The sequence below is a fragment of the Hemiscyllium ocellatum genome, chromosome 11 (assembly GCF_020745735.1).
Source record: "Hemiscyllium ocellatum isolate sHemOce1 chromosome 11, sHemOce1.pat.X.cur, whole genome shotgun sequence".
NCBI lineage: Eukaryota > Metazoa > Chordata > Chondrichthyes > Orectolobiformes > Hemiscylliidae > Hemiscyllium > Hemiscyllium ocellatum.
This window is the reverse complement of record NC_083411.1, coordinates 23,182,857-23,209,328: the sequence shown is the minus strand read 5'-3', so window position 1 is coordinate 23,209,328 and position 26,472 is coordinate 23,182,857. Positions and strand designations below refer to the sequence as shown.

Below are 26,472 nucleotides of genomic sequence, written 5' to 3'. Positions count from 1 at the left end.
ATCTGTCCCAGTGAGTGCGTGATGAAAAACTTTAGTGCTTGTCTCTTTTCAGCTAAACCAAAGAGAACTTTTAACACCAACAAGACCAGAACAGGATTTGCCTGCCACAGACCTCCTCTCTTTGGTCAGAAAATACTCAATCTTGAGTGAAATGCATCACCAGCAGCATATTTTCTCCAAAGTAAAAGGTTAAAAGCCAGCAATACACAATTTACTTCAAAATAAAAATATGTATTTTGAATACAAATTATGATTAAAAGGCTTGTTTATATGGTTGATCTATTTGACTGGATGACATGTTCAGCTAATTTCAGTATTTTGCACATACTTTTCAGATACAAACTGAGAATCTGCCCTTTGAGCTGAAATTGACTCTTTTCTGGATTTCTGTCATTGTGGTACCTTTTAAAAGGACAGTGAGTTGTGCGAAAACTCTGTTTATATAGCATTGTTTGTTTTGTGAGATTTTGGGCACCTTGTGGTTGTGTTCTTATTTCTCTTGTGTATTGTTAGCAGTGAATCAAAGCCCAGTGGGTTTTAACAGTCTTACTTACACCAAGTGGTTCAATTCTGATGTTAAAATAAAACTCTGCCATTAAAATATCAGTGTTGATAGTGACCATGAAGCCGTGTCACCCCACGGCGCTCCGAAAGCTAGTGTGCTTCCAATTAAGCCTGTTGGACTATAAACTGGTGTTGTGTGATTTTTAACTTTGTGTCACTCCAAGTAATCCTCAACTAGACTTTCAAGCCTTTTCCCCATAACTCTACATTCCCTTACTGATTAAAAATCAGTTTACCTCAGTCTTGAACACATAACAACCCAAACTCGACAGCCCTCTGAGATAAAAGATTCCACAGATTCACTACTCTTTGAGAGAAGAATTTCCACTTAATCTCTGTCTTATTCTGAGATTATACCCTCTGATCCTATATTCGCAGTCACCTCTCATTCTTCCCAACTCCAATAAGTACAGGTTGAACCTACTCAACTTCTCGTTAGAGGACACTGATATGTTTGACTTTTAAATGTACTTTAAATTAACCTAATCTAATCTGAGTTACCATAAGGACTGTAGTGTTTCAAGGAGAATTTCCACCACCATCTTCTCCAGGCAGACAAAAATTGCCAATGACACCCACAAGCTGAGAATGAACTTTTAAAATCCTACTTTAAATCAGGATGGTTAAGCAAGAACCAGACAAGAAATCAAAACACTTGTCAAAAATTAAAAGGGTCATGTGAGGATCTGAAACCTGAATACAGGCTGAAGTAACTAGTTGTTGTCAGGAACAACCATTTAATACATGCCCTTACTAACACAGGCAGCAATAACATAGCTTCTTAATGCAAATAACATGATAAAATGGCTTCTAGGCTGCAAATTGATAATTCTGTTTAAAGCTGCATAAAATGGCCTTTAACTCTGTTCACGAGATAGGAGTACCTGGATGTTGGAAATAAGGTTGGTTCCCAAGAAATATCATTGGGCTAAAGTGCTGTCAATAAAGTCATTTCATTAAAATTAATTGGTAATTGAATGTGTTCTGTAATGATGGCCTGTACTTCTCTCAAAAAAGGTATAAAAATGTCTTTGTCTTAAGCCATGTGCTCAGTTTCTGCAAGGAACATGAAAGTGTTTAACTTCTGTGTTACCGGACAACCTGTGCCCGAACGAGACTGAATGAAGTGTGAAATCTTACAGAACCAGAGCGAATTGCTCGTGTTTATTGACCAATTGCGGATCTCCCGAACCTAATCTCTGCACCTGCACTTGCAAGGTCAGTTAGGATGACTAATAATGTCTTATCTAGTCTAGTCATTTCTATGCTGTAAAGGAAGCATTGTCTGCTAATCTTTGTTGAGACAGACTATGGTCAAAATTCAGCTTTTAACACTGTTAAAAGCCATTTTTTGCAGCTTTAAGCAGAATTATTAATTTGCAGCCTATAAACCATTTTGTCATGTTATTTGCATTAAGAAGCCATTTTATTGCTGCCTATGGTAGTCAGAGCATGTGTTAAATGGTTATTCTTGACTACAACTCGATACTTCAGCCTGTATTCAGATTTCAGATCCTCACATCCAAGGAACTGGGGTTAGAATATGTAAATGTAGTGGATAGTCCATGCCTGTCCATGTGTGATGGATGCAATCCCTTTGTTCTGCATGGAACTTTTTTCTGTCTGATCCTCCCCTATCTTGCTATTGCAGGTGTGTCTCAGAGGTTGCGGTAAATAGTAGGAATGATATCGATCAATTTTACAGATTCAGTTTTAGTGGGGGATGTTCTATTTCTGGTAATATTGCACTGCATTGCCTCAGAACTAGACCTGTTGTTATGGTGAAAAGCACAATACATCATCTAATCCTGAGAAAATATATTCTTTGCTTTGACAGAGACTACAGCTTCTCCCCACCAATAATTCCTTAAAATTCAAAAGCAGTATCTGGAATGTGGTTGAAGTATGTCCAGAATTTTGTCGTTTGAGGAAGGTGAGACCCCTTTGATGATCTAGGTGCCAAGTTCATGAACGAAAACACAGCCAACAGATCCTATCAGTCAGGGTATTGTGGAGAATATAATGCATGGGTTCAGCCAAAGTTAAAATACTTAAAAACACAACATGAACACTCTACTTGAACCTAAAAATATTTCCCTCCCTTTTCCTTTCTCATTTCTGAACATGCCTTTTCCTACCATTTACGACTCATTTCTTTTAACTGGTTTCTTCTTCCTTGTAAATGAACATGGCTTCACACCTGCCTAATATTGGGGTTGCTGTGCAGTGAGTCCAAGGGGCAGACAGTAATCCTTTGTCACTGTACTTCAGAGTTTGCTGATCAAAACATCTAGCATAATGCCACTTTCTCAATTTCAGACAGTGATAGGATAAACAGAACATATGGCCATAAACTACCAAAGGGTTTTATTAAGTAGCCAACAGATAATAAATAGTTGCAGTGACAGAATATACCTCTAGAGTATTTATAGGCTTAGTTATTCCATAGAACATGTTACAAACATTAAACCTCAATATGATGTGAATTCAAGGTCCTGAAGCATATGAACTCATCTTGTCAGTTTATTGTTGGTGACCGAAAACAGATTCTCATGCTCATCTCTATTGTTCTCAGGTGGACTCCTACATTCGGGCATATGTGAATAGGACAAAGGAAAAAAAAATATTCTTTAACAGCTACCAAATCTGCCAGCCAAAATATATTCGCACACAAGGCCTCCAAATTAGTTGTATGTTTCAGCATTTTTGATAGTGCTTGTCATTACAGAAAAGATTTTGGTATTGAGTTATGTTCTGTTATAGAACAGAAACATCAATTCAAAGAAGTCAGAGGCTACAGAGAGGACTTCCCAGCCCCACACACCCTTCTAATCCTGACTTGGAATATGAGATCACACCTGGTCTGTGCCCTCTCCAAGGTGTGAAGGAATAACCAACAGTACAGAAAGGCTAATGACTTCCTCTGCTCTGCCGAGGGTAAGTGTCTCACTTTTCTCTCCACTACATCACACTCAATCCATCCCAGCTACAGCACCCATCTCCCACCAGAGCTCTGCTACTCTCACTACTGCATGCAATACCTTCCTTCCCTTGCTCTCTCCCTCAGTCTCCAAAACCACTAGTCATTAGTGTGGGTAGTGTTTTAGGCACTCCTCAGTATTAACCCTTTCCAAATGCCTTTTAAATGTTGTAATTGTATTTTACGTTAAACCTGCATCACGGTATTCTGTAAGATAGACAATGACTATTTGACAAACTCTTTCTGGTTACATTGAATTCCTTTCGTTAATTAACTGGCTCAATGCAGCGAATGGGAGATCAGTTGCCATACCTGCAAACTTACAAAGGTTCTTGCCTGTCTAGGGAGGCTTGTTTCTGTCAAACATTTAGATGGGGAAAGTAAAAAGAAATGCTGTCAGACAATGGACCAAAAGACTTGCAATTAAACAGAATTTGGAATAGCCAAAGCATTTTTTAAAAAAAAACAAAACATATTTCTACTCTCTCATATTCTGCTCCTAATTCTTTGATATCTTTTTGGGACTGTTTGCTAAATTTTATGAGGTGGTATCATCACGCTTAACAGAGAATATGCATCACAGAAACAAGCTGCTCATTCAAGCCAGCCTACACAGGTATTTAGACCCTACATGTTACTTTGCTTAATCTTATCAGCCAAATGTTTATCTAGTTTCCCCCTTAAATGTATCAATTCCATAATGAACAGCCTGGGTAAAGCAATTTTTCATTAATTTCTTATTAGATTTGTTCGTGACTCACATATTTTTGTGGCAACTAGTTTTGGATTTGCCCCACAAATGGACAGATCATCTCTACACTTTACCTATCAAAATCTACAAAGGTGAACTTGAACTTTCCAACCAGCTCATAGCTGGGTGAAAGGGTTAATACTGAGGAGTACCTCAAGCACTACCCACCCTGATAATCTCGTACAGGCTTGAGGGAAGAATAGACAAGGATCTTGAAGGCGTAAGGCCTAACATCGAGATCCTTCTTATTGTAACAACGTAACAACAAGCAGAACCTTCCCAGGGTCTGAGTGACGAGAGCAATAGCAGAATTAGGCAGCGAAGGCAGCCTGATGCCATCCTTTATGCTTCTCACAAGTGACATGGCAAGATTCTCAATGGGAAGGCTAGCAGAGCATCAGGACCTTGGAATATTCAGTAATATGTTCACCAGGGACCCTTTAACTCAGTCAGGGTCTTACATCTGAGTAGATCAGGCATGGACGAGGATAACCTACTACTGTCTGTTTCAACTCCACTACTTACAAGGACACTGAATGGGTCAGAGTGCAACCTTTGTCATACATCACCAGCAGATCCATAGAAGGAAATCGAGCTAAAGAAGATAAGTTTACAGTGACCTTGGCCAACACACTAAATGTGTGCCCATCCCCTGATCCAACCGGAAGCAGACCATGGCAACAACCATCAGGAATGGCCAGTTAAGAAAGTCAGAACTTTTTTTTTAGATTAGATTACTTACAGTGTGGAAACAGGCCCTTTGGCCCAACAAGTCCACACCGACCCGCCGAAGTGCAACCCACCCATACCCCTACATTTACCCCTTACCTAACACTACGGGCAATTTAGCATGGCCAATTCACCTGACCCGCACATCTTTGGACTGTTGGAGGAAACTGGAGCACCCAGAGGAAACCCACGCAGACATGGGGAGAACGTGCAAACTCCACACACAGTCAGTCGCCTGAGTCGGGAATTGAACCCGGGTCTCAGGCGCTGTGAGGCAGCAGTGCTAACCACTGTGCCACCGTGCTGCCAACTTGCTGAGATACAGCTGCTGCTATTCCGGTGTCTGTGCATCTTGTGTTCTGGGTATCACTCCCTGTGAGCTGATACTCTGTGCTTATCCTGACTGTGTTGTGGAGTGACAGGTGCCTGAGGAGAAGACAGCTGCTTCTCTTTCTGAAACTGCTCCACATAGTTCTCATTACAACTTCAAGATATACGCTCATGTTGTTGTCAAGGCTGATTGCTGGGAGGTGAAGATCATGGTAAATAAAAACCCCCAAGGAAACACAAATCACTTCTAAAGTCTTGGAAATCATGTCTGAAGCACTGAAGGCACCTCCCCCCCGCCCCAACCCATCTCCTGAGCAGAAGCCCTGCACTTAGTTTTAAGTCTCAATACTTAAAGCTTTCTTGACCATCAATTCCTTAGCCCTTTCAATTTTTATCTTTATTTGTTTTACCTGGTGTGTTCCCAGGCATTGAAAGACATAATTTTCATTAAAGCTGTAACTTAATATATTCTGGATCAGTGGTGCTGGAAGAGCACAGCAGTTCAGGCAGCATCCAAGGAACAGTGAAATTGCTGCTCCTTGGATGCTGCCTGAACTGCTGTGTTCTTCCAGCACCACTAATCCAGAATCGGGTTTCCAGCATCTGCAGTCATTGTTTTTACCTCTGTAACTTAATATACTTGAGTCTCAGACCTGCATGTTCCACGGTGTTTCCCACAACTGATCTCCAGCATCTGCTGACCTCACTTTCTCCTCGTCAATACCTACAACTCAAGGCGAGAGGTTACCTGCTCTCTGCCCTTGTGGAGCCTATGAGATCTCGGAATTTGAGATCTTGGAATTTGAGATCTTGTCTTTGCGAATTCTGGCCTGCAGGTGAGACTTTTAAGGTCACGTGTTTATCTCTGCTTCACAGAAATGACTATCATCAATTTGTAATGACCACAGAGATGGTCAAGATTGCTTTGGCCAGGAATTGTATTGTTCACTGTGTGTGCTTCACATGCAGGTTACTATAATTACAGTTATCTTTCCCCATGCTGTGAAATTGTTTGATTATTGCAACTGCCCCTTGAAGGACCTCACATTGTTCACAAGACACTCTCTCAGACATTAAAAAAAATTGATCATTCTGGGTGGGCCGTAGCCATTTTCCATTTCCATTGCAATTTCATAATTCCCATGAGGAGTGCAGGTCATGCTGGGCAGAGAGAGTGTCTCAGGCTCAGCTGGGTAACCCAGGGGCCTTCCAAATCTTCATGTCCCTTCCATCCTTGCATTCTCTCTCTCTCTGTACTTCCATCAGTTCTGACCATCCACGCCTTCCTCCCCCAGCTCTTTCATTTACACCTTCATCTCCCACCATTACTCCCTGATCTCCAGTCCTGCAGCTTAGCCATGCCAACCATAGTGAGGCAATGTTCTCCAGTTGTAACAAAGGTACTGGTGACCACCGATAATGCCCCCTCCCATAGTAACCCATGTCCTCCACTGCACTATCACCCTTATAGCTGTTTTAATTAACTTTACTGGATGTTGTGACATACTTCCAGAGCAGGTTTTACCTGAACCCCGGCATTCTGGCCCAAAGGTAGGGACACTACCACTACACCATGAAACCTTCTCCCATTCTTTCATGTTGATTTACCTCCTTTCAGAATTATTGACCCCCCCCGTGTCCTAACATGCTGCCTCCACTCCCTATAATTGGCTTCCCTATCAGTGCAACGCCCCTGCCCCCGATAAGCGCTCTTGATTTCCAGTCAGCAGACCCCCAGAATTGACCCAGTACCTCTGTGACCCACCCTGACCAAAGGGTAAGTGAGTGACTGGACCCCTGACTGAAATACTGCTAATCCATTGACTGACTGCACTGGGCGTGCATAACTGACCATGACCCACTTCCCAGACAGCAATCTATCGAACCCCTGAGCCTGTCTGCCCTAAGCAGCCAATTCACGTGTCCAAAGCCCCTGGACTGAGATCAGATGCTGCCCTTGACGTACTGTGGTGGGACCTCCCCCCCTTACTGACAACAGTTGCCCTTGACTTGACCAGGGACCAATCCTCTTAGACCTTGAGACGTAATCATATTCAGGGTTTGTCACGTTAGCTGCTGGCACATACTGTAAGTATGAGATTGATGTAACACATTGCTGTACAGCAACATGTTCACCACTTGACTGAACAAAATCATGATATCCTGCCTGGCTTCTATATCTGTGCTTAAGACAAGGCAAGACAGAAGTACTGTGAGACTTTACATTCTGAATGAGGTGATAAAATGCAAAATGGCATTGCAAGGAAAGGCAGAGATGATGTGTAAAGTAGGTGCAAAGTGAGTGAGTATTAAGAAAGCGAGCAAACAGCCTGAGCTACAAAAACAGAAGTTGCTGGAAAAGTTCAGCAGGTCTGGCAGTGTCTGTGAAGAGAAGTCAAAGTTAACCAGTGACCCTTCCTCAGAACCTTCCCGGATGCTGGCAGATATGCTGAGCTTTACCAGCAACTTCTGATTTACAGCGCCCGCAGTTCTCTTGATTTTTATTTAATCCTGAGCTACAGCCTGCTCTGATATATGAATTAGGTGCCTATCCCCGTACACAAAATAGCTGCTTTGGTATTGAAAGTATGGTGTTGCTGCACTCCAAAGTGTTGCACACAAGTGGATAACTGTACTCCAAATGTATTGGAGATTTGCCAGGAAGATGTGGTGAGGCTTATGCATGTACAATGCCAACCTCTGTGGATGTGCCTCAAGATGTTGCAGACCGTCCAAGATGGAGGCCCAGAGGAGTAAGCTGTCAGTGAAGCCTCCAGGTACCCACTCTGACTTTGGGGGATTGTGACCATTTACTTCCTCTCAGCTGCATGGGAAAATAGGAAATTACAGCTGAGTAAAGTGAGAGTCCTAATGGGATGTTAATGCATGCAAAACTGTTCACTTTTGCTCACAAATGAGATTCTTGTTCAGCCATTCAAACTTTAGGTGGAAAACTGGACTCTTTTTCTCAAGAAAAATCTAAAATCTAAATTTTCCGATCTCACTGTATTTTCCCAACTGACTTATTATTTGAATCATTCAGTGTTTGTGAAAATACAGCCCCGTGTTCCCAGCCCAGGGAAACATCCTATCTATGTCCATCCTGTCATGCCCTCTAACATTTCTGTAAATCTCAATGAGGTCATACCTCATTCTTCAAACTTACAGACCATATTTCCTCAATTTCTCCACATGAAGCATCCCGCCATCCTAGCAATTAGTGTGGTGAACTTCTGTTGCAATCTCTCTATGATGAGCACTGAATATTCTACCTTAGATAAGGTGGCCAGGTGCAATCTCACCAAGACGTGTTACACAATTACAGCATGACATCTTTACTTCTGTACTCACAGAAGGTATCATGGACATTGAAACTAAAACTGAAATTGCTGGAGAAACTCAGGAGGTCTGGCAGCATCCATGAAGAGAAAAACAACAATTAACATTCTGAGTCTAGTGACCCTGTATCTCTCTCTCTCTCAGCTTATCATCGACAATCTCTTTGACCTTTCTTTTCCTCTTCCTCTTTGAGGTCCATCTCCAATTATTCAACTCACTTCTCCCCACTCCTATTCCATCATCAGCATAAGTTTTGATAAAGGATCACAAGACCATCAGACATAGGAGCAGAAATTAGGCCATTCAGCTATCAAGTCCGCTCTGTCATTCAATCATGGCCGATAAGTTTCTCAACCCCATTTTCCGCTTTCTCCCTGTAACCCTTGATACTCAAGAACCTATCCAAGGAACAGGAAATTTGACATTTCGGGCATAAGCCCTTCATCTGGAATGCTGCCTGACCTGCTGCGCTTTTCCAGCAACACATTTTCAGCTCTGATACTCCAGCATCTGCAGACCTCACTTTCTCCTCCAGTCTTCAATATACTCAATGACCTGGCTTCCACAGTCTTCTGTGGTAGTGAATCCCATAGATTCACCACCTTCTGGCTGAAGAAGTTTCTCCTTATCTCCATCCTAAAAGGTCTTCCCCTTGCTCTAAGGTTGTGCCCTCGAGTCCTAGTCTCTCTTACCAATGGAAACATCTTCCCAACATCTGCTCTGTCCAGTGGACCCAAAACATTAACTCTATTTATTTCCTCTCAACAGATTCTGCCAGACCTGCTGAGTTTCTTCAGCACTTCCTGTTTTTGTTTCAGATCTTTACTTCTGTAGTCAAATCAATCTCTTTGTGATGGAGGTCAATATATTATTGCCTTCCTTATGACTGTTGCACCTGCTTGCAAACTTTCAAATGGCTCATAAACAAGGACACTAAGAACCCTTTAGATATCATACTTCCTAATCCCCCACCATTTAAGAAATATTTTGTCCTTCTATCTTTTTCTACCAAAGTGTTTGTGGGCGGCACGGTGGCACAGTGGTTAGCACTGCTGCCTCACAGCACCTGAGACCCGGGTTCAATTCCTGACTCAGGCGACTGACTGTGTGTAGAGTTTGCACGTTCTCCCCGTGTCTGCTTGGGTTTCCTCCGGGTGCTCCGGTTTCCTCCCACAGTCCAAAGATGTGCGGGTCAGGTGAATTGGCCATGCTAAATTGCCCGTAGCGTTAGGTAAGGGGTAAATGTAGGGGTATGGGTGGGTTGCGCTTCGGCGGGTCGGTGTGGACATGTTGGGCCGAAGGGCCTGTTTCCACACTGTAAGTAATCTAAACATGGATAACTTCACACTTATACACAGCTGCTGTGTTCTTGCCCAATCACATTGCCTGTCCAAATTTGCTTGAAACCTCCTTGGATCTTCTTCATAATATACATTCTGACCAAGCATTGTGTCATCTGTAAATGTGGAACTATTACAATTGATTCCTGCATTCAAATAGTTTATAATAAATAATCAACAGCTTTGGCCTCAGCATTGACTCTTGTGGTATCTCACTAGTGATATCCTAAGAATGATGTGCTCTTTCCTATTCTCTTCTTTCTGGCTGTTAACCACTTCTTCATTCACACTACTCTGTCAACACCAATTCCACACACTAGAAATTTGTTTGATATTAGTGGGAAGAAGTTGTAATCACTGCTATTGCACTGTTCATCTTGGTATCTGAAAAAGAACACTGGAGCATCATTACTTGGGAACACAAAATAGGGGGGAAAATGGGCTTGTGTGCCTAACCCTCCTGCATTAGTTGAGCAAATAATCTCAATATAATACAGTTGGGTAGCATTAACACAGATGAAAACTTTATAAATCTTTCCAGGTTACATTAATGCAGTCCTTGGTAGCTGGTCTTAAGAGTGTGACTATTGCAAGCTGTGGGTGGTCCATGAATGACAAATGGCATAGAAATCAGCAAAAGACATGATACGTCAAAAAGTATGCATGAATTTATATCAACTAAACACAAAACACTGAAAACTAGGGTTGGCATTCAGATACAAATCTTGATCGGAGCGGAATTGGATTGGATAACGTATGATGAAATGCAGTAGATCAGTGACAGCGCAGCAAAGGATAAAGGTCAGAGAGAAAACAATTCCACTCTGCCAATCCTGATGTTTCCAGTAACATCCAGGTCTTTTGTAGGGTGCCGTCATGCATCCAGGTATCAAAGCAGTTGACCAGGTCTCAATCAACTTTCACAGAGAGACAGTTTCATATTTCAAAATTAAACTTTAATAAATGTTACTAATTTTAAGAGCACATGTGTATGTGGAGTATGCATTAAGACAGAAATCCACTCTTACTTTGTGAAGGAGCTGGAAAGCAGTCCAATAAAAGCCGTCGCTGCACCACCCATTGCCGTCTTCCTGCATCCAAACCAGTCAGTGAAAATACTGACTACCGGAGAACAAAAGAAAATCATTCCCATTGAGACTGCACCTACCCATGCTGCAAGGAAAAAGGAAACAAGAACATAGTTTTAACTCAATTTATTGGATTTGATCTCCCCTATACTGTCCTACAGACCCACAATTCACTGTAAATATTTGGGGAACCTTTGGGCTCACAATCACAGATTAAGGGATTGGCCCTTTAGGATTGCGATGGAAAGACATTTCTTCATTCAGAAGGTTGAATCTTTGAAATTCTCTACCTCTAGGGTCAGTCGATTTCAATTGTTGAGCACATTGAAGACATTGGGACATTAATGGAATTTAGAATTATGGGGACAATGTGAGATGGAGAAAGTGAGGACTGCAGATGCTGGAGATCAGAGCTGAAAATGTGTTGCTGGAAAAGCGCAGCAGGTCAGGCAGCATCCAAGGAACAGGAAATTTGATGTTTCGGGCGTAAGCCTTTCCTGATGAAGGGCTTATGCCCGAAACGTCAAATTTCCTGTTCCTTGGATGCTGCCTGACCTGTTGCGCTTTTCCAGCAACACATTTTCAGCTCGACAATGTGAGATGGTCAATGATGATTTTGACAGGGCAGGCATGAAAGACTAAATAAACGGCCTACACTAACTCTTAAAATTACATTCCATTGGTACAATATGATATTCATTTTTCCTTGGTATGACAACAAATTGTACCTGTAAATATTCCTCAATGCTTCTCAAAGACAGAGGGAACAGCTAATAAGCACTTAGAAAATGAACAGATAAGAGTCAGGTGACTAAAGGTGTGGTCAATAGTTACATTTTAATGCTGTTTTTGAGAGTGGGGATAATGTATTAAGGTGGATAAGATTAGTGCTAGTACATTGGATGCAACGGTGGAGCAAAGAGAGGAATGTGACACATTCAAATTTTGATGAAGATTCACAGAGATTCAGACAGCTAGCAGGAGGATTCTGGCAGCATTTATTTGGGAGTGAAAAGTCAGTGAAGGCTGATAAGGGTGGAGGTCATAGTGCGCAGAACATATGACAGGGCACAGCAGGAGTTAGATTGCAGGAGGAGAGGAAAGAAAGTGTTGGAGAAATTCAATCTATAATTCTCCCGATACTTTTCTTGTATTCAATGCAAAAATCCACTTCACCAAATAATCTTTATACCCCATGGCTTTATCCACAACAGGACAGCAACCCTTCAAGAAAATAACCAATCTTTCTTATGATTTGAGTTATGCATTTCACTTACTGAGCTCAGGAAATTTACTGCTGGATCTCTAGGATGTTTTAATAGTCTGTTTTAATAATATGCCTTGTGGGGTTTACACAAGGTTGAATGATGTAAGTAAATGTCAAGCTTCCTGCCTTTGCAGTTGCTCACCTCTTGTAAATTCCCTTTTGAAAAGGACATGTACCAACATTATACTGTATCTAATCAAGGGCTAGTTCAGGAAAGGATGAGCTGATCATCATCTCTGGCAATTCTATCAAACCGTACAATAATAGGCAGCAAGATCAGGAACATTGAGCCTGTAGCCTTGAAACCAGTAGATTTTGTAGTTCAAGAAATTGATTCAAGAAATTCAAACAAAATAAAAAGAGACAAATAAGAGCATAAATAGAAACAAGGTGTCTGCTCTTTGTTCTTGGGGTTGCTAAGGCTGAAGGGCCAAATTGCAGTTTCCTTATCATTGCTCAAGATATTAAAAAAGGCTTGCTGGTTGCTACAACCTATGCGTTAAAATAAGCCATTGTTAGGCATCTTAATTGGAGAGGCATACACAGTGGCATTGGAGTTGAGGTTCTAGAAGTTTCCAATTAGTCCAAAGCATAGCAAAAATTCACTCCCTTTCACAGCCTCTGAAACACTCCTTAAGATAAAACTGTGAAATAGTTTATTCCATCCCATTGTTTTGAAGCAAATTACTACAGTAAGCCTTTCAATATTTTGCTTTTTTAACACTTAGGAAAGGTGGTGACAGGCAGTGTACTACTATTTTCCCAAATTAGACTCAGTACTCTAGCAGTTAAAGCTTCTTAACAGGGGCCACTGGGTGATGGGGAAGCAAATACGGGCAGCTCCACTTTCCTTTAAATTTGCTTAAAGTGTTTGCTTCAAAGATTGAGGCCCATAATAAGTGCAATATCTTGCTGCAACAAGTTCTGTGCCTGCAGTTTTTGTGCAAAGTTGGATCTTGGGGATGTCAACAAATTACTTCAAAACACACACGCACACAACTAAACCACAAAGAAGTTCAATTCTTGAAATGTGAATAGGCCAACTACAGTGTTTCCAGGTAGTTGCAATTGTCTATATTCAACTCAGACTCTGGCATGAATTGCTGAGTATAAGAATCCAGCAGGGGCTCAAACAGAGTGCTGTCTCCAGTCCGTAACAGTACTTCATCAACTAATTGCACAAACAGCTTCCAACTTCTTGAAAAAGCTCTGACTTAAAAGGAATTTGATTATGTGTTTCTGGGGACCTCATCAAAGGCAAAGTAATAATCAGCTCTGACTGTTTTCACTCTCCTAATTGAATGGTTTTTCTCTTAATGTAAGGAACAAGTCCATCGTTGTGCAAAATGTTAAACTCTTCCTTTAACAGAGCTGCATTTCTTTCCACAGGCTTACCTTTTTCATTCAAGACACCGCAGCCCTGAAACTTTTCTGGCTCATGTCCCAGTGGGAATTTCTTTCACTCATGCTCCCAACCTGACAAGTTTCACTCCATTTAGGAAAGGCACCTGGGACTGGCAGGTGCTGATGCTCAGCTGACGCATATAGCTTGAAATTCTATTTTTGTGTTCACTATTTTTGTGCTCCCAAGTCCCAATCTCTACTTGGATAAATTTTCCAAAAGTGCTTCCCGGTCCTAGTTGTAGGCTGCAATCTCTATTCAAAAAGATATCTGTTTAAAATTGACATCTGCCCATAAAAGGTATACATGTTGGATTGTGAGAATCAATTAAGACGGTCCTTCACGTTACACTGAAGTGACCAAAATGGATTGCACGGACAAGGTAATTATAGTACAAGAAGGTACATCAGGTGCGATCAAAGTTATCTGGAAATCAAATGCCTTTCAGCAGATAAAAATGCAACATGCAACTTATTATGAATTTCAGCACTCTGAGGAAAAAATGAATCTTTAAATATGCATTTGCAAGAAAATTCAGGAAGAAATAATTGGAATCAAAAAATGCCTAGCTAAGGTGCTCTCCAATGCTAGATTTTATAAAAAAGCTCTATCTTTACTAACATGAGTAGATCTGAATATTATCTTTCTCATTTCTCGAAAGCAGCACTTGCTACTGGACTATAGTGCCTCATGTGAGATCTTGTACAGAGTTTGTGCTGACAGGCTATTTTTAACTAATCACAACAACTTGCAGTTATCTAGTGCCTCTAGTGAGGTAAAATGATGAAAGACACTTTGCAGGAATGTTATAAAGCACAATCTGACACCCAGCCTTGTTAGGGAAGATGGCCATAAACTTGGTTAAAGTCTTACATTTCGACGACTGTCTTAAAGGGTGGAGTAGCAGAAAGGTTTAGTGAGGAATTCAAGCCAAAGGCATGACTATCAACGATGGAATGATTTATGAAGATGCACAAGATGCCAGGTTTAGTGGAGAATAGAGTTTGGTGAGATTAGAGGAGATTACAGTATCAGGGAGGGGCAAGGTCAAAGATTAGTTTGAAAACAAAGTTGTGCTTTTTAAAAATTGAGACCTTGCTGAGGAGAAACTAAGTTTTTTGATAAAATGTTTGAAATTTAACTGAGCTAGCAATTTGCGCATGGCTTTAGCTATAGTGACACAGGAGTTCCATTTCATATCAAAGGAAATTGTGTTGTCAAAATATAAATTAACAATAGAGCCAAGTAAAAGGTAAGTCATGACTAGGAGTTGAGTCAAGTTCCAAGAAATATGAAGGAACTACATATTGGAAAAAAAGGTCATTACTCCTTTGAAGAAGAGAAGGGCGATTAAGATGTTATAACTCAGATTCAATACTTCTGTAATTCATACTTAACTATGTTCTATAACAGATAATTAAATAAAGTTGCACAACTAAAACAGATATAATAACCAGAAACATCAAGTAAATCTTTGTCCCTGCTGTTGACAAAAATTCAAAAATACATTTTAAAGGATGAAAAAGTAAGGTCTTACTAATTAACATCCACACCTAAACCAAGGTTGGATACTTGTTAAAGCACAGTACAAATGTCTTAGAGTCATGGATTACACAGCATGGAAACACACTCTTTTGTCCAACCTGTACATGCTGGCCAGGTTTCCCAAACTAAACAAATCTCACTTGCCTGCATTTGACCCATATCCCTCTAAATTGTTCCTATTCAATCTGTTTTTCCTATAGAAGTGGAAAGCTTCACACTTATCCACAATATCCTGCACTTGCCAGCTATTCTCTCTCTCTCACTCAACTTGTCTTGAAGCCTCTTTACATCTTCCTTACCACTCAAAATAGTTTTGAGTTGTTAGGAAACTTGGAAATGTTACATTTGATTCCCTCATCCAAGTGACACAAGGTCCTATGAAACCCACTGACCTGCGTTCCACTCTGAACAGCCATTTATTTCTACAGTGTTTCCCGTCACCAGTATGTCATGCTCAATGCTGTAAGCTTTAATTTTGCACAATGACCTGTTCAGTGGGACTTTATAGAAAGCCTCTGAAAATCAAAGTACATCACATCCACTTGTTACCCTCATTTATTCTACAATATGTATATCCTCAATAAACTCTAAGCTTGTGGAAGATGATTTCCCTTTCATGATTATATGTTGACTTAATACAGTGTTTATATTTTTAAGTGTCCTATTATCAAATTCTTTATAATAGACTGTCTTAAAACCTATTTAATAACCTCCTTAACTCCAACACCTTCGGAGGTGGAAAGTCCCAAAGTTGTGGGACCCTCAGCATTAAAAAAAAGTCTCCTCAACTTGATCCAGAAAGGGTGACCCCTAATTTGAAAATAGTGCTCCCTGGTTCTGGACTCAAGCGGAGTACAACTGGAGGTGTTCATGTGGATGTGTTCTTCCACCAGCTCCGGGGATTGTGCAGAACTCTTGCAAAACCTATGCAAGAAATAATAAGAACCAGGACTTCAGTGAGGGGAGGGAAAGGGAGAAGTTGCCTGACAGTGACGATCTAAATCTAATTCTGTGCAAACATCAAAATCAAAAAGGTGAAGGATGGCCAACAAGGGTTGATCCAACTTATGCAATGCCAGTTCAGTGATGCTGCTGAAAGTTCAAGGTTCAAAAGAAAGTTAAACTATTACTCAAGGTACACTGTTGCACTATACTTAAAAATCTTTTTTTAAAATTTATAATCATATCTTTACCTGAGCAACTTGCTCTGCACATCCTTAAAAGACTTCAGAAACAGCATTTACTAAGAACTATATTGCTTTTAACTTTTTTGAAATTTTGGTTCAGTGCAAAAGTATTTTGCAAGAATAAAAAAAATAAATTTAATCCAATCCAGATTGTTTTCACAATTCTGCAGTTGTGTTTCACAGTCAAAACAATGTTATAATTCAAATGACTAAACTGAACAAGTTAGACTGCCTCATCTTAGCACAAGAAAGAAAATGAGTAACCAACTGAGTACAAATATTAAACAAAGGTTAATTGGCATGACTCTCTGTAAATAGGCTGAATAGTATCACAGACAAGCAAGTCTCCAGTGACCTTGTTGTTCAAACAATTATTTATTTACTCCCAAAACTAGCCAGGGGCTGTAAAGGATACAAAGCAGACTAGTCAAGGTCTAACTGAATGGTGGAACAAGATTGAGAAGCTGATTGGTCATCTCCAGCGCCTACATGACAGGTTTAGATATTTTCTCATCAACATTTTCAGGGAGTTACAACACTCGTCTGAGTGAGAAGACCTGGATTCAAGTGCCACCTGTTCCAGAGATAGAGACACCACCCACATGAGAGCCAGAGATTTCACTTAAATGTGGACATGGAAATGTACATGTAACACAACTGACACAAAAACATGACAGACATATGATATTGTAGGAAGTAGCTATGAAGTTGGGAAGAATTTTAAGCTCCAGATATCATAAATAAATGTTTTCCCTTTATGCTTTAGTTGTGAAGTCCCGGTGATCTTTAGCAGAGAATGAAAATGATTGCCAGAATTAGGAACTAAAGGTCAGTTGGTGACTGTGGGGTTAACCTTCAAGAGTGGAATGGAGAAAATTGGGAGGAAAAAGTGCACTTTCCTGGGTGGAAGTATTAAGGAAGGGGTTCTGTTGTGCTATAGGTTCCAGGAATTGTCATTCAGTACCTCAGTTAATCATTTGCAAGGCCAATTAAATTGAGACCAGCCCACAAAATGGGGACTGACTGTATTGCAAGTTGCTGATTGGAAGCCTAGGTTGGGACTCAGCTTATGGATGCTGAGGCAGACTAACTTTTAGATGGATACAGTTGGCTTAATGTGGGGTAGGAAAAAGGTCCAAATGACTGTCTCCCCTGAAACCTCAAAGAAATTGAATTTGAACATAGATAATTGGCTCTGTTCCTTTGTGTGACAGTTGGAAGAGGTTATGACCTTCTCAACCTGTGACCTCTACCACCTAGAAAGCCAAGGGCAGCAGCTGCAGGGGAACACCACCAGCTGCAGGTTCCTTTCCAAATGACTCGTCAATCCTGACTTGGAACTATGTCACCAATCCTTCACTGTTACTGGGTCAAATTCCTGGAACTCCCTCCTTTCCTGTGGGGGTGTCTCTACACCACAAGGGCTGCTGAAGTTCAAGAAGGCTGTTCACCACCACCATCTTCTCAAGGGCAATTAGGGATGGATAGTAAATGCTGCCTTGGCCAGCAATGCCCACATACTGGGAACAAATAAAAAGTAGTGACAGGACTTATGTGGCTAAGTTAAAAACACTTGGAATTGCTGGTCAATTTTCAAGCAGAATATTATCCAAAATAACTTTGTTACCAATGGGGAATTTGAAGTCACAATGACTTGCATTCATACAGTAATGTTAATATAATAATGCATTCCAAAGTGCTTTGCAAGAACACAATCAGGGAATTCATCAGTTTCAAGTAACAAGATAAATAGCTCAAAGAAAAGAATATGAGAAGGAATAGGAATAAATAGGATAGTAAGGAATAAGAGCACACAGCCCTGCAAGCCTGCTCCACCATTCCACAAAACCTTTCGAATGGTGATGGCTATTCTTGTACTTTCCTGCCCAGTTTCTACATCCCTTGATTCAGAGAATATAAAAATGACAGCTGGAAGTCTATTGTTATTTTATCCAAGTGGAGCTGCAGGCTTAAATTAGCGCACCTTAAATTGCTGCAATGTAAAGAATGAACATAATTGTTGTTATTTACTTGAGCAGGACAGAAAGATTAACGTCTCTTTTTGAAGGTTAACTGATACAAATTCATTCCAGTATACTCAATGCTGTAGTCCTGCACTCCTATCTATTTCATTCTACATCTATTGAGCAAATAAGGTCTACTGCAGTAGCATTCAGGAAATTATGTTAACAAAGTTTGAAATCTTACCATGTTGATTTTTGAGTTTATGGTCTGATGAGATCACACAGATCATGTAACATCAGTCACTGAAAGGAATGTTGTTACACAAAATGCTAATACAATAGCAATGAAAATTCAAGAATCTGGCATTAAAGAAGTTTCAACGTAAAACATTCTATTTACACACATGTGCCTTACCTTCCTCAATGTACTTAAGAACAATAATTTGATGATTTTTGAGTGAAACTGGAATAAATCACAAAGTTTCGGGCAATTCTAATTACCATGCCAAATGAATAACCAAATAACCTGATTTTAAATAATGAAAAATACTTCTTGAAAACTAACCATTTGCTATATATATCTGGTGTACAGTGGTATTTAGAAGGTTTTAAAATATGGTCTTCCATCTCAAAGAATCCATTCAATTTTAGAGACTTCTTGAAGGTCTACAAGTGATCTAGTTGAATGGAACGTCCACATGATTCAATCATCCTAGAGGCAAGAGTGATTTTGTGGGAAGGACCAGCTGCAAGCAAGATACATTCTGAATCACATAAAACAAAAATCACGGGGTCTTGATTGTACTTCAAATTCTGTGTTCTTTCACACTGAATACATTGGTTTGTGTGCATTCTAGCAGAAAAACAGTACAAAGTGAAATTCTATCTCACAATGGCAGATCTTGTGTTGTTAATAAAGATTAACTCGTATTTTGCCTTTTTCTAAAACTCAAATCAATAGGAATAAAAATCACAACATAAGTATATTGTAAAATAATTTATACATAGATATCGAATATTTGAAGCATCAATTGTGAAGGTGTATCTAAAAATGATGACTGGGAACTGAAACACTAAGTTTTATTTTGTTGACACCCTCACAACTAATCATTCATCATAAGAATGCGGCCACACGGGAATGCTGTACATGATGGCTATTTGTACCTCTGTTGAAGCTATCACAGATCTAATATTGAGGTCAAAAGATTCAAGAAACATAGGGATGGAGGAAAACATCTAGGCTCTCAAGCTTATTCTGCCATTCAATGAGATCATAGCTACTCTGTAATCTTACTATATTTGCCAAAATTTGCTCCATATCCCTTATATATTTTCCCTAAAAAAAATCGATCAAATCCAAACTTGACAGTCCAACACAGCAATTTATGGGGAAAACTTCCTAACTCCTACCATTATTTGTAACTGCTTTATGATTCCAGCATCTATAGTAATTTGTTCGTATACTCCTAAATGGTCACTTTCAAAACGTCAGTGATCTGTAATTTTATTTACCTCCACAGATGTTGCCTTATCTGCTGTGTATTTTCAGCCAATGTGTGCATGTTTCAGATTTCTAGCATCCACAGGAATTTGTTTTTTTAACTCCTTCCTGCTCCCTGGTCACTGACAGAGGCTACATAAGCTATTCACAGTCTCCAGACTTAGAATTAGGTTCATTGTCACTTGTACCCAATGTACAGGAGCACAGTGAAATATTACAATGTCAATCCTCATGGCACCATCTTAGATACAAATCTTAGATACAGAAATAGAGAAATAAGGAAGAAAAAGGTTGCATTACCTTCATAGTATAAGTTAGAAAATAAGACAAAGTAAAAAGGATAAACATTGCAGTCAGGTAAACAGATTACAAATAAACATTATATTTCAGTATATCAGTGCAAGGGTTTCCACATGTTGTCTGACTGGACTCGCAAGCTGCTGACAGATTGCATCAGTCCCCAGTCCAACAACGATCCTCGCTGCCAGCTACTCTGCTCCACTCCAGACCTCCTGTCCATTCCATTCCGGCTCAGTGCCCGCTCTGCTCCGGATCTCCTGCCAGCTCCAAGGTAAGTTTTCTCTTTTTAAGAGAAACATCACTTTAAAATCTTAGAGAGAAAGAGAGAGAAAGAAGAAAGGAAAATGTGGACAGATGGATGAGACCCAGGCTGAGGAGCCTGATTGCTGCCTACTCTGCCTCCGCTACCTTGGACCATCTTAATGGAGCACTAAATGGTCTATTCTGTGAAACTTGCTGACCTTTCCAGCAATTCTGCAGCAAAAACTTTCTGCTTGGATTCAGTTGTTCTGGGATGTCCAGGGACATTACTTTTGTTGCTTGCCCTGCCACAGTCAGTACTCCTATTAAATACTGAGGCGAGTCTCTGACATCACATCCCTCTCACTCAAATTTTCCTGCTTGAGTATCCTCTCTCCGCTGATCCCTGCCTCAGCCTCAGCTCATCTGCTGCTCTTCATACCTTTGCTACTTTTCAACTCAATTATTTCAAAGCTCTCCTAGTCACCCTCCTGCTGCCTCTCGCCAAACTGATCTTTGACTAACATAATTAATAATGAGTCCTCCTGCAAGATATCTGAAATATTCTGTACGTCCTACTATTATATATTATGATTCAAGTTATTTCTGTCATTAATGAGGGTCCATTTCACATTGAAATCATGTATTAGACCATCCGTAATCTGGCAAAGATGGTTCTTCCAGACTTAATAGAATGACATTTAGTCATGTATTGCCTTTTCTAAAGTGAAGCTCTGAAAAATTAAAATCATTGTGTGTGCTGGTCATTCAATCCATGCAGCAAGAACCACTCCAGTTAATACTTGCTATCTAGGCTACCTTCTAACTGCTCTCTGAAATGGTCAGAGACAAAAAAAACTGCAGATGCTGGAATCCAAGGTAGACAAGCAGGAGGCTGGAAGAACACAGCAAGCCAGGCCGCATCAGCAGATGGAGAAGTCAACATCTCAGGTGTAATCCTTCTTCAAGCAAATCATTCAGTTATATTCAAGATGACGACTCATCACTTCCTTTTTCAGGTCATTAGGGATATGCAATAAATGCTGGTTTCCCACTGATGCTCACAGGCTATAAATGAATTCAACATTCAAGTATTCTCTCATTAAAGAAAATAAAATATGTAAAATCACAGCTTTAACTTGAAGGCCAATTTGTGGAACACATGCCACATAAAACTCAAGAGTTGGGACACCGCTATCTTTTTTCTTCCATTATATTTAAAGGTAATTTTTTTCCATCTTCATATCGTACACAATTCATTTACAGACAACATTCAAGTCACAGAGGGGCAGAGAGTGGTTGACTTATGACTTCTCTCCTGATCTCTCGAGGAGAAAATTCTTGCCTCCTCCTGCACTCTACACAGGATCGCCTAATTTCTGGCATTGCACAGTGGACAGAAGCTATTTTGGAGTAACACTGTGCTGTCCCACCGAAGTCACTATAACAGTATTCTTTCCAAGTTTGTGTTTAGACAATGATTATCAACAGGCTATTATCAAGTGAGGGCACTGTCTTCAATAAATGTCCATGCATGCATATTTTTCAGCATTGGATAGGAATCAGGTCTCTCCCCACCCCCACCTCCCCTAGCTTATCTCTCCATGCTTCTGGCTCACTGCCTTTATTCCTGATGAAGGGCTTTTGCCCGAAACGTCGATTTCGCTGCACTTTGGATGCTGCCTGAACTGCTGTGCTCTTCCAGCACCACTGATCCAGAATTAGGAATCAGGAATGGTAATTCTTCCTAACAAAGGTCATGAAGGGCAATTGTCATTTAGACCATGTAGCCAGCTTACTCAGAGTGCACGTGAATCTGGGAGGTTTTAATTTGCATAGATCAATACAATATCAGTGCTACAAATGCAAACTTTATAAGATTACATTTTTGGGTAAAATTGAGGAATAAAGAGGAAGTATGTGAATGGTTGCAAATTCTGCCAGACAACATTGTTGGCTGGTTGGTTATTAAAGATTAAAGGGTGACCCAGATTATTTTATCAGGATAATTATAGAATATGTCCATACATCTTTTGGGCAATGGCGAGGGTATCACTGTTGTCTCTGAGTGGATCATTAACCTCCAAGAGTTATAGGAAGGTATTAGAAATGTCAGGTTTTATAAATGGTTATATTTTAAACTGTCTAGTTAATTCCAAGACAGAGTAGAGGTGGGGTTTGGTAGATAATTATTTCTACCTGGATAAAAGGCCCATGTTATTCATATTGTCATGGAGATGGGCTTTGAGGGGGCAAACCAAAGAAAACCAATATTGACTGATAGTGTTTCACAATAAGGTGAATCTGCAAGAATCTGAGAGAGTAGAAAGCATGAGCTACTTAGCACATGTCATTCCCCACACAGAATACAGGGAAGAGCTTGTGCTTAGGCTACAGTTGTGAAAATTTAAACAAAGTCAGGGAGAGAAATCTCCAGAATAACCCTTGCTCTGAAGTCAGTTCAGGGATTAGAAGCCATGCAGATACAAAAGGAAAAAATGAACCAAGTCATCAGAAGCTGTGGATAGCTTTTGACTGGCTCTTTTATAATGAAATGTTCAATTAAGGGAGAGATAAAATATAATCTTGAAGGGGTGGGGGTGGTTCTCAGACTAGTGACTAGTTAAATGGGGGATGTTCTTTTCTCTAGTTTAAAGTGTACACAGAACATAGTTCATTTGGCACAGAAAAATTATTCAAACTTGAAATCTTGTGTGACCTTTTGAGTTGGTCAATGGAAGATTAAAATTTATTTTTAAAAGTTATGAATTCTCTACAGGGTTCATAATACAGGTAACAGTAATTTATCAACGAAGCTATCAGAGCTGGTTCATGGTTGATGAAATGTTTGAGGTAAGGCACACGAGGAATACTGAATTATTGAACAGGAAGCTAGAAAATTATATGAAAGAAAAAGATTAGAAGGTATCACTGAAGTAGTCAGACGATTTGCGTAGGAGGACATTTGTAAAGCACAAGGACATTTGTACTGAGCCAATGGGCTGTTCCTGTGCATTGAATTCCCTGTAGTACCTAGAAAAGGGCTGTCACCTTCTCTTTTTGGGACGAAGTGTAGGGGGTTGTGGATTCATGTCAAATAGCGACTAAAACATCACTCCCAACTCTAAGAAAACTTAATGTATTGGGCATCATTAAGCTTACTAAGAGCTGATTGGTAAGCATCAGGAAATTTTGCATCTCATCACTGCCCTTGACATTGGCAGGTAGATTCTGGAGACTGGGAAACCAATCAAAGACCAGCAGCCTCTGGTTCCTAAAGACCATCGTAAAGGCTGACTTCTTAGGCCCAATTATTTTCTTTTCTCGCTACCTCTATTGTCACCTCCAGGGAGGGGAAGGTCTGCCCAAGGTTTTTTTAAATCCATTCACAGAATGAGGGCATCGCTGGCTAGGCCATCATTTATTGCCAATCCCAACTGCCTTGAGGGCAGTTAAAGCATCAACCACATTCCTGTGCGTCTGTAAGTCAGGTCAGGTAAGGAAGGCAGTTTCCTTCCCTAAAAGGACATTAGTGAACCAAATGGTTTTTTTCCCACATTCAGCAATGGTCATGATTAGATCCTTAATCTAACTTTTTTATTCATGTCAAATTCCACCATCCGCCTGTGTTAACACACCAAGTAATAATTTATCTTGTAAGTGATTTCGTTAGTTCCTAGTACAGACATGGAAAATCTTACGAAAGCTGCAAAATCTTTAATACTCTTTGGAATTTTAAGTGTATTTGCGTCACTGGCCTTATGTAATAAATGGTTGCAAACACAGTTTGTCTGAGATTAAAATGCAAGTACCAAATTGCTTCACTGAATGTTCACAATTGTTCACGCTTCTGCTGGCTATATTCAAACTGACACTCTATCTTCATCATCACAATATTTGATTAGATTAGATTCCCTACAGTGTGGAAACAGGCCATTCGACCCAACGAGTCCACACTGACCCTCCAAAGAGTAACCCACCCAGATCCATTTCCCTCTGACTAATGCACCTAACACTATGGACAATTTAGCATGGCCGATTCACCTAACCTGCACATCTTTGGACTGTGGGAGGAAACTGGAGGAAACCCACGCAGACACTGGGAGAATGTGCAAATTCCACACAGATAGTCCCCCGAGGCTGGAATCAAACCTGGAACCGTGAGGCAGCAGTGCTAACCACTGAGCCACTGTGCCACCCACCCATTTCTTTCAGGCTTCTTAGTCCAGCAATCCTCAAATCAGATTTTCATTATATTGTTCCCATTTTCTGCACTATCACCATGTTCTTTGCTTTCCTTTGATCCAATAATCTATTCAATTCAGTCGTGAGACTGTCCAATGGCTAAGCATCAACAACTCTGAATGAATTTTTTTCTTTTCCTACCATTGCTCTGACAGTGAGATCTTCAGTTTCTTTCTCAAACAGCAATCCAGTTAATCCTGCTCCACATTCTTTCTCCATCTTGTTGCAATTTAGTCTCCCTCTCAAGTATTCACTCAATTCTGTTTTAAAAGTTGCTGTTTAATGTTTTCCACCACTTTATCAGACAGTGCACTCCAAATCCTAGCAACTTATTGTGTCAAAATGTCTTTCTTCATGTTACCTTTGGTTCCTTTACAAAACTTCTTAAATCTATGCTGTCTAGTTATTGATTCTTAAAGTATTTGAAACAAATTCTCTTTCCTTACTTTATCCAATTAATTCATAATTTTAAGCAGCTCGAGAAAAGCTAGCCTTCTCAGCTTGAAGAACAATCCCAGCCTCGCCACTCTTGACAAAATGCTAATTCTTCATACCTGGAAACATTCTAGTTAAGCTTTTGTGTATCCTCTCTAAAGCCTTCAGGTCCATTCTAAAATGGGGTGCCAGATCAGACATACTTCCTCTAGTTGAACCAAAGATTGTGGTTTCTTTATATTTAGCTGAAATTCCTGTTTTTTTAAACACCTGAATCTTTTCCACTTTTGAGAATGTATTGAAACTTTACGTGAATCTTCTCCTCTTTGAAAACCATGCAATGCTCCATAACATTTTGCCTACAAGCTTAGATTCCAATTTAACTGGGTCATTTCCTGCTGAATTCATTAAAATTAGCCCTACTCCACTTAATAATGTTATACCAGATTGCTCCTTCCTTTTCTCCAGAATTAAGTTAAACTTTATGATGTGATGATCACTATTTCTAAGGTGCTTCCACCATTGCCACTCTCCACTCGATCCAATTCACTCTCCAGGACTAAGCAATAATGCTTTCTTCCTCATTGGAAGAAGGAAGCATAACTGGTCAAGCAATTCTTGTAAGCACTTCAGAATTGCATCCCCATCTTTGTCCTATGTACAATTACTGCCCTTTTATTATTGATTGAGATTGTTAAGATCTCCCACTATCAAAACTCTACAGTACTAAGTAGTTTCTTTGCAAATCTGTTTCTCTACTTCCTTCTCATTGTTCAGTGTATTATAAAAATACAGCACCATAATGGCTCCATTACTGTTTCTTAACTCCATAACAATTCTGTCCTTGGTCCCTCAAAAATATTTAATGTTTTTCCACAATATAACATTTTGCTTAACCAAAATGTTACTCCCTAGACATTTTTCCCTTTCCTACCTTTCTTGACTATTATGTGCCCAAGAATATCAAACATCCAGACCTCCTAACGTCGATTCTTCTGTTCCTTTGATGCTGCCTGACCTGCTGCGCTTTTCAAGCAACACATTTTTAAGCTCCTTTTTTTTAAAGTCAGGTCTCAGTTATACAAAAGCATCACATTCCCATTCAGTTAAATGTTCTTGTGCTCTCTAAGCTTAATCAACCATGCTTTCTAAATTTACTCAAAAGCACAGCAAATCAAATACAATTTCTTTGTATTTTTAATGATACCATATAATTTTACATTAATTCTAACTCTGTCTCTCATTTCAGTCCACTGTGCACCTTT

The 26,472-nt window shown here is 40.0% G+C and overlaps 1 protein-coding gene across 2 annotated transcripts in view; it reads right to left on the bottom strand.

Moving 5' to 3' along the window:
- Positions 1-26,472, bottom strand: part of LOC132820132 (monocarboxylate transporter 8-like) — a 76,363-nt gene that overhangs the window by 37,945 nt on the left and 11,946 nt on the right. For both annotated transcript variants that reach the window (XM_060832073.1, XM_060832072.1), the window contains exon 2: positions 11,062-11,206. In XM_060832073.1, coding sequence (XP_060688056.1) covers positions 11,062-11,206 — 145 coding nt within the window. The remainder of the gene's footprint in view (positions 1-11,061; positions 11,207-26,472) is intronic.